Source organism: Xiphias gladius, chromosome 19, assembly GCF_016859285.1.
Source record: "Xiphias gladius isolate SHS-SW01 ecotype Sanya breed wild chromosome 19, ASM1685928v1, whole genome shotgun sequence".
Lineage (NCBI taxonomy): Eukaryota > Metazoa > Chordata > Actinopteri > Istiophoriformes > Xiphiidae > Xiphias > Xiphias gladius.
The window spans coordinates 23,312,573-23,322,265 of NC_053418.1; the positions used below are offsets into that span (position 1 = coordinate 23,312,573).

At 42.9% G+C, this 9,693-nt stretch overlaps 1 protein-coding gene across 2 annotated transcripts in view; it reads right to left on the reverse strand.

Annotated features, from left to right (window-relative positions):
- The window catches only part of galnt9 (polypeptide N-acetylgalactosaminyltransferase 9), an 89,980-nt gene extending 84,828 nt beyond the window's left edge, over positions 1-5,152 (reverse strand). For both annotated transcript variants that reach the window (XM_040155576.1, XM_040155577.1), the window contains exon 1: positions 4,912-5,152. In XM_040155576.1, coding sequence (XP_040011510.1) covers positions 4,912-5,152 — 241 coding nt within the window. The remainder of the gene's footprint in view (positions 1-4,911) is intronic.
- Between the last annotated feature and the right edge of the window lie 4,541 nt (positions 5,153-9,693).

Genomic DNA, 9,693 nt, shown 5'->3' on the forward strand with positions numbered 1-9,693 from the left:
AAGGTCATGCAGCATTAACTACTAGTAGTTCCCATTCACACTGTAACCATGGATGCACAAACAATCACCTGGATAACTTTTCATATCAAAGAAGTCAGAATCTGCTGACTCTGTAGCATGATCCAGTTATAAGGAGCGCCTTTACGTATTTCTGAGCCGAGTTCTCAATCTGGTGACAGGTCAATTTAGCAGAGGGAAAAAAAAAATGTTGCTGCACAAATTCTTACGCCATTTGCGTCTGTTTGGTGTGTGTATTATCTGTTCATAGCTTAGATCCTTGGTACTGGTTGTAAACATTTCAAAATACTTTTGTTTGATTTTGTCCAAATTCTCTAAACAATATGGATAAACAATCAAAGTGTAGAGACACAATGAAAATACATTTCCGTCATTAATTGTCCAACCCGGCAGACCAGCCAATATGCCCTCCCTCATCCGATGTCATCATTAAATGATGATAATGTGATCACTGAAGGACTCTAGGCCAACAGCATAAATAAGAGGAATGCTCACTCCATCTGAAATTGTCATTATTGTCTGTTGTTGACTGCTGATTGTCAGGTGAGCCACTGAATTCATTACAATCATTTCCAAAAGCTGAGCAGAAAGGATGTTTATCTGTTTTGTCGACCACAGCCTAATCTACATATCATTGTCTGAATATATTTTATTTCATCAGGCTTCATGATGCTCTGACGTGGTGTCCCTGCAGCCGCCGCCATCGCACACTGCGCACCATGCAGTACAGGCACACCGCGATGTGTATCATTAAGATACAGTCATAGCATCGTATGTCAGTGTGGAAGAGAGAGAGTGTGACATTTCTCATTTCATCTCATCAAGTCTTTGCCCCAGCAGGCTTAGCATATAAACAGCATTGGTTTCTTTGCCATAATTGGGCATTACAGATAAGAAGCATATCTGGTGCTGCAGCTGGGCCTGTGAGGCTGCCATCCCATCAGCACCTACGCACTGGGAGAGGGCTGGGAGTGACATGCATTGCTGATGACAAGAGCCTCAGTGTGACCGTGAGCTGTGGGACAACAGCCGAACTGAAACAATGACACACCCAGCGGTGGTCAGAGCGGTGAAGTGAATGGTAGCGCATTCACTCGCTAATAGCAATATATGGTTTTTAAGAGGCATATTTTTAGAGCGTTTCTGCTGATAAAATCTGCTAGCGACAGTCATCATTTCCGCCGGCAAAATGGAGGACTGTCAGCCAGACATGGAAATAGAGGAATTTCTCCACTGTTACCACTGTACCATGCTAAAAGAGAAAGCAATAGTAACGGAGGAAGTCAAGATTTAGCACTAAGTGAATTAATTCTTTAATCGCTCATTCTCTAATTGAATATTAATACATGATGTTCGATATCTACAGCTTAGTTCAAAATTAACATAACAGTATTTTCCTACAAAATCCTTATCAGTCAAACTCTGATGTTAAAAATATGCATTTCTATCTCTCCCTATATAATGGCAGCTAATCTTATTTGTGTGCACACTTCATTTCAGTCAGACTCACAAGGCTTCAGCAGGTAAGTACGGGCGAGGAGGTATTTGCCTGTTCTAATGCAGGACTTAAGGTCAAGACGCTGCTTCATAAGCTTGTTAACAAGCTTAAAACCTCTCATCTGATTACCCAAAGACGGTGGCATCCACAGCACAGCAGTGCTGCCGATAACCCTCATGTTGCTCATTTCTGCACGGAATGGGCTGCTGATAAAGCTTGAACGCTATTTTCTTGTTGGAAGTCCAGTGACCATCCATCAGACGACAATAAAAGAGAAATTCTCCGACTTGTTTATGTCCTTCAGATCTAATTGGACCTTGCTTTAGCTCCCATATGCCATTGGTAGGCAATAAACAACAGAAGGAATGGGCAATTACTTCATTTCGCTGCTGGACATGGTAATAGTTATTGGCGCACCGAGTCCTCCTCTCACCATAGTTATTCCCAGTGGCAACAGAATACAATTTGAGCTCTGTGCACGATTTAGAAAAGGGGGCAATGACCTGGGATTTAAGGATATGATTAAGTATGCCATTAAAGAGCTCAAGACAAATCATGGAGGGACTGTGACAGCCAGCTAACGTTTCCATGTTCGCTCCTGCGTACTCGTTGCCTCTGTCAAAGAAAAAGTTATGTAACAGCAACTGATTCCTTTCTATGTTTCAAACTTGGAATGCGGAAAACAAGATTTGTGCCTGTAGTTTTTGTTTGTGAATTGTAAATTCAAATTCTCTGTCACAGTCTGACACTGAACGTAGCAGCGTCATCATAATATACTGCTGCGTAGGTTTCTATTCACTTGTGTCCCTATGTTAACTGGAAGGCACGCAACTCTGCCAGCTTTGCGCTTAGTTTGTGGAGCTGTAGCTAGTTCCTGTCCTCAGCCCATAATCGACTGTTACTCTCTCCACTTGTGACAGACCTGCAAATTGTGTCCAAGCTACTTGGACTCAATGGCGCTGCTTAGAGTAGTCAGTGTTGAGAAAAATATTATGAAGCTGATATGGTGTTCGCTAACAAACAACAATAAGCTCTGACATTTTTGACTGTGTCGTCTAGCCTTAGAAGAAGTGCCTTTCAGCCAATACTCAGGGGAAAAATTCAAAAAAGTTGTGAACACTTTAGCAAATACGATTGTGCAAATTCATGTTTTAAAGTCCATCAACTTAAAATCTGCATGAGACCAACTGCTGCAATTCATACAGATTTTCACCTGGGACAAACTCATTGTACAATCTCACAAATAAATGTTTCGTAAGTAAATAAGTGTTTTCTTTTTCTTGTATGGGGTTGACGGCTGAAGCCAAGTGGCTGAAAGGATGAATTTTACTTTTTGAGAGGCAATGCCTGCTGGCTGGGTGCCAGATGCCAAGCATAACTCAAAGTGACAGAGTGACCCTCAAATAGCTGCTGAAGCTCAGGCATAATAACAAGATCGCGTGGAAACAAAATCCACGGTCGCACTGTTTTGGGCCCATAAAGCTGTGAAACTTCCTTAACTACCGGTTGCTGGGAAAACAGTCAAATGGACTGTCAAGCCACTTTGTCTTTCTAACATTTGTCTTTCTAACATTACAGAAATTTAGAGCGAGATTCTGTATCTTCAGCTGTGAAAATATATTTTCTATTTGTTTTTTGTGTGTTCTGGAACTGCTAAGTTTCAGCAGACCTCTACTGATGACCAGCATAAAATACAACAACACAGCAGACCCCATCCCTCACATTCCCACCTCATCCTGAGCTACAGGAGCCTGCAATTTGTACAGATGATAAAGACACAATGTCCCAGGAGAGAACAGTAAGCCAGTAAATGAAAACTGACTTTACTGATCGATTAGCAATCGGTCAGAAACACTTTGCTAAGCAGGAACATCATACATTGATAAATAAAACAGACCAACAGTGCTGATTTCTCATTATTTCGCTTGAGAACAGCTTTCGCAGATGGGTATGAGGGGCTGGGTATTTGGCTCTGGGCTGTCAGTGGGTGAGGAGTTTTACTCCATTAGGATCTGTTTGTGCTGTAATGTAGTAAAGCATTTCTGTGGTCTTCTCATGTAACACCGCTGACATTGCCTTGAAGCATGTTACCAAACCAGTATGAGAAAATGGCAGGATTTGCTGATTTTCCTCATCACATATAACAGTAAATAAACTGAGATAATAACTGGCAGATTGATCGATAATTAAAATAGTCGTATGTTGCACCCCAAACTTCATTCATTTAAACTGCTTAAAGCCAACTGACTCTCCACTAACTTTGCCTACTAGTATAATAATTGTATATATTTATGTGTTAACAGTGAATATAATTTTAATGCATGACTTTAAATTGAAATCTGAGGACATAAAAGGTTGGATTATATCACTGAAGTTGTTAAACACTGATGGAATTAATGTCTTTCTATTCCTACTTGTGAATTATAAACAGGGAATATTTCATGTGCTGCATGCAGTCCAGTGTTTTCAAACATCCGTGTGAACAAGTACCAAATAAATTCCAATTGTATTTTTAACAGCATCTGTGATTGTGTGGATTTCCCACAGGAGAATATGACCAGGAGTAACAAAGAGTCAAACTGAATGTAACATGATTGTAAAGATTGCTGCTCTGCTGAGGAGACCAAAAATCTTCTCCACAGACTGATGGCCATGTAATGAAATACGAGTCTGTCATTCAGTTATGGAGCCATGACATTAGACTCGCCTTCAAAACTCAGACAGCTTGTTAAATCTGTTATGTTTCACCAGTGGCGCCTTCAGTGAAATGGAGACCTCCTTTAAGTGGGATTCTATACAGAAATAACAGGCATCAATACGTAAGGCATACGTTTATGCGAAGTTTACAACAAGTCAATTATGGGTTAAGGGTGTCACGGTCTGGGGAGGGGAAGGAGGGGGGCTGTCAAAGTAACAGCCCAGTAAAGTCTATCAACACAAACGGTGGGAGCACATGTAGCAAGTATTGCACTGTAATACATCACCCTGCTTCATTAGCTTCTTAACAAGCCAGGTTAGTGCGTTAGAGGCAGCAGACTACTCACCAACACCTCTGACATTGCTTCATGTGTAAAATGAAGCTGGTTTTTTCCAAGAAATGAGGCTACAGGTTGACAGAAAAACAACAACAACAACAACAACAAAGAACAACAAAATGCATGAGTCATGCTTTAGGTTTACGGAAAAACTCACCTGAGTGAATCTTACGCACCTTTTGGGTTTTGCATGCCATGACAAAGTATTCTAAGTTCCAGGGGGGCTGCCTTTTCAAAATAATTTATAAGGGGTTTCTTTGCAGTGGTCACTTTTGCTTTCTGGTGATAATGATTTCGTTACCAGCAAGTCATAGATGTGTCCAGTGTTTCCACTCTAAAGAGTTTCAAGCTGTATCCTACCGTTTAGTTGATTGTAGACCACGTCCTCCAGCCTCTCCAGCCTCTGGATAATAGACTGCCTGTCCACCAAGTTGGAAACTTTGCCATTCCTGGCTCGCAGCCTCTGGTCAGAAATACGCCCTATCTGGATGAGCTCCTCGGATCGGTCCTGGATCCTGCAGTACACCGAGAACAGGATAATCCCTACAAACACTAAAATGTTGACGGTCAGCAAAGTTTTGATTTTGCGTGCCACAGCCATGTCTGGCTGACTCAGTCAAGCCCAGCAGCTGTCCATGTGTGGTGGCCTGCTTTGTCACCCCTACTGTGTGTTGCGGGAGGCTGGTTTTCTCTTCTCGGCGGAGAGGGGGGAGGGGGCGAGGGGGGTCAACGCGTGGAGAGACCCGGCGAGCTGCCGGACCCGTTCAGCACCAGGGACAGCTCAGGAGGCTGCGCTCGCCTCGTAGCGGGGCATCACGCGCTCTTCACACGAAAGTTCAAGATGGGGAAGGTTGCTGGCGGCCAACGTGCTCGGCTCCGGCTTCTAGCCGACGCTTCTATGGGCTTCGCTCGCCGACAAAAACAGCTGCACACGCTCCGCCGTCCCCCTGAGCTACATATTACAAGCGAGAGACGACGCCACGGAAGGCACTCATCCTCTTGAGCAGCCGACGGCGCTCGCAAAACATCTCCCCCCCCGCAATGTGATAAGTCGCCAGTTCCTCAGCCCCGCTGTGTCTCGTCCATCTTACGAGAGATGCACTGCAACAGCCGCCCGCGTCGAAGCATCCTCCTGCTATCGCTGCTTGGCTGGGGCATCTCTTTCCTCAAAGGCGTCCTGGTCACTCGGTCCGTCCCGCTCTGCGAATGTGAACCCGAGGAGCTTATGTCCAGAAGATACGTGCATGCTTCAAAAACAAGGCGGCGTTTTCTCTCTCTCTCTCTGTCTCTCCCCCCCCCCTCAGTCCCCCCTTTTCGCTCCGTGCGCCCGTCAGTCCGCCGTGGTCTCCCGTCTCGGCGCTGCGGAGCAGGGAGAGCGGAGAGCAGATTTGCCCTCGGATGCTGGGAAAGGATGCCGATGCTCGCCGGCGGTGGGAGAGATGCGGCCGGGCTCCGGCATGCTGCCCCTACCGCTCTCTGCACGGGAGTAAGAGCCGCCGCTGCGTCCTGACGTTCGGAGGCACAATCATGAATATTCAGGAGCTGTGTTTGGGCTCGCGGGATGAAATAAACAGCACGGCAAGCCTACGAAAGCAGCAAATACTTCCACTCGGCAGATCAGCCTTCTCCCCCGTGTCAGTCCGCGAACTGTGAAAATGTGTGCGAAGATGTTGACAGATTTTTGTTATCTGATCCGTAAGACGTAGGTTGACAGTTTCCATCCCACCTCCACTGTCACTGCCAGGGGGTAACTTGGAGCTTTAGTGCTATCCATGTCGCATAGATATTATAGGTCATAATTCGCATGTTATGTAACTGCCCCTGCACACATGCATGGTCAACCTCAGGAGGAAAATCATCATTTCACGAATTACACGCTTGGCCAGAGTTTCAACTCCATCAAAGTCACTGCTCCGAGTAAATAACCTATTTTTAATCAAACCTACTGGGAAAAGAGGCGGCATTCATTTATAATTCTATTTAAACCACCTTCAGAACAGAATATCAGCTTTTATCAACAGAAAAATCCACCTTACATTGCAGCCCACACTGTTGACTGATCTCTGTAAAGTGCAATGCGGAATCCCAAGAGCGAAAAGCAAACATCTTTAAGCACATGGGTAGCATCGACACCAGCCGTGCAGTAAAGACTGTAGCCATCAGCAGCCAGCTCAGATCACGTCCTCCTCAAAAACTCACTGTACTATAACCTCCCTCCTGCTTCTCTTCTCCGATTGCAAATAAATTATGACTCAAGTAAATCAAGTACAAGAAGATTCAGTCACACTGTGTACTTTTACTTGATTAAGCAAACCCAGAAGATGGCACTGGCAGCCCAAAGCACTTTGATCCAACTTCACACCCACCAGAGGATCTCAGAGCTGTACTCTTTGGTTTGTTTACTGTTTCACTATAATCAGATGGTGGCTGTAACTGTAAAAACTCTAATCGAGTGCGCAGTTCTTTGTCAAAGGACATCTGGTATAAAAACGTGGTCTTGTAAGTATTCTCCTGCCTCTTTAAATGTCTTGATGGTATACTCCTTCAAGATGAAAACTATTCTGGTTTTCTGAGTGCAAATTCAAGAGCTTTTATTTTTAACCCTCTCGGAGATCAGTTTCAGAGTTGGAAAAGAGTGGTGCACTGTGCTGTCGAGCGTGCACTTCAAGGAGCATGACTGCATCATTCAATCAAGACCCAAACTTAGCATGCACAAGAGCACTGAGAGGTTCGGTGGTCCCATTATTCCACAAAATCCAATCCAAAATGTGGTTTACTGTGGTTTTTAACGGATGTAAAACAGACTAAATTAAATGGAATCATACACATAACCACAGTGATCATGCTATTGTCTGTGTAGTGATGATAGACTACATTCCCGATCATCACCCCTTTGAGTTATAATGATGGAAGCCCACGTGTTTCCTCTCCAGCCCTGCAGCTCTTGTGTTTCTCAGCTCTGTATGACATCTCAAATAATTGGCTTTGTGTGCAGTTTTTAATTAGGATTCCTGCTGCACGAGTCCCATTACAAAAGGTGCTGATTTGATTCAAGGTGTGCAGAAACAGAGAGACGTTGGGGAAATCACTGTTACAGCCACCTCAGCCACCATGCAGGCCTCAGCACAGCTGCTTATACAGCAGCTACAGTATCACTGCCCCCCACGCTCCTCTATAAGACTCTCTAAAGACTTCTGTGCTGTTTTCTGCATTCAGCACCCTGCGTGCCTCTGTGACTGCAGACACTGGCACTAGAGTGTTTTAACCATATTAACCTGGGTCACTGCCAGCCGTACCTTAGTAAAACCACTCAGTGTTTCTGCATAAGCCACTTGAACATATTCAGTGGGAAGGTGAAGGCTGGTTAGAACTCTGCGCATCTAGCACTGCTGCAAGACGGACAGAAATATCTACAGCCATGTATTCATCAAAGCTGTGTTCAAAGGAAACATAAAGTGGAAGCTTCCACAGTAACTACTCTGTAAAGAGTGGAACACATTATGGATAGGAATCGGTCTGCTGTGTTTATCACAAATATCAGTGTGGTGATAAAAGTTAACCTGTTGACCTTCAAGTAGTTGTGTTTATTATAACAACATATGAAAGTCCAAATGAAACAAAGACATCAACTTTTGCAGTCAAAAATCTTAATTTTCAAATAAATATATATTTTTTTTTATTGAAAGAAAGAGACAAAGTCATTTGGAAGTAAATTAGAAACACCCATTTAAGTCTCCGAGGCAAACACTATACAAACTTTCTCAGGAAACTGTAGCTTACAAGCAAAGGGCAAGTAACATCTTCTTAGCAGTTCTATTGGAGAAAGACAGGGACATTTAGCATGTAAAGAGACCCATCTTGATATCTACCATTTTCAAGATGCTCAATGTGCTAGCTGACTAGCTTATTTGCTATCTTGCCTGCATAATTAAATTAGCAGTAAACTTTTCCACGGTTGATGTTTGTTAGCTTAGGGCTAGCAGACAAGAAATAGACCTTAGCCAAAAAGCTAATGTGGGTTTTCACCCTTATTTTTGTGTCATCATGTCACAGGATGTTGCACTAAATAGGCGAAAAATTAAAATTTCTCCCATTGGGAGGTTGTTTTTTTCTAAAGCTACTTAAATATGATAGCAAAAAGTTGCTTATTGGCACATCCAGGAGGTATGAAGTAACCTGGAGCCTTGTTTCAGGAGGCCTGGTTTTTAAGTCCAACATTCCCCCTTCTTGTAGCTCTGATTTGTTGTCCAACAATATTTGAGAAACATATCTGTAGCCTACAGTTGGTTTAACAGAGATTTTTCACTGAAAACAGTTACTTTATTTATATTTATTCAAAATTCAGTAATCAGGTTGATAAGAAAGGTGGGACTGAACCAAAACAGCAAGGGTGCAGGCCACCAAAACGATGAACAGAAAGATGCTACAGAAAGACGCTCTTTACCGCTGAGGAACTGCACAAGCAGGTGATAATTTTCTGTGGGTTCATCACTATGAGCTGCACCTTTTACATTATTTCATCTGTTGTTTTTATAAAAATATTGATAAGTGCAGCTTTAGAAATTGAGCATGTACTACACTAAGACCATGCAGTAAATACAAATAGGTAGGAGAAGTCTTGGCTCCAAAGAGGATAGAAACAACTGTAAGACACAAGGTCACACATCCACTGGACTGCAGGACTAAATTTAACAGCAGAGTGAGAGATCAAAATAACTTTTTGTCACCTTTTTTTGTCTTTGGTCATAGTGTTTAAGATTTCATCCAGGTTTCAACAAGCCACATGCCAACTTCTCTGTCCTTGTAATTCTAAGAGAATATAAAATGTACTCTCTTAATGGTGATAGAATTTAAAAGTAAAGTAGTTTGTATTCAATATAAGGAAAACTAAGAATTGCAAATTAGTAACAGCAAGCACTGAGCACAGATGAAAATATGTGATATTTAAAAAGTAATTCATTACAGCGTGTATAACCTTTGGATTCTGCAACTTTCATCATAACTACAAAAGCTTGTTTTTTTTCCTAAGAGAAAAATGCTATCCTCCATCTGTATTCACAGTACCTAATATGCATAAAATTTTGGCATAAGCACAAACGATCTAATTCGCCACAAGCTACATCAAGGTCAGTGTGATCACTG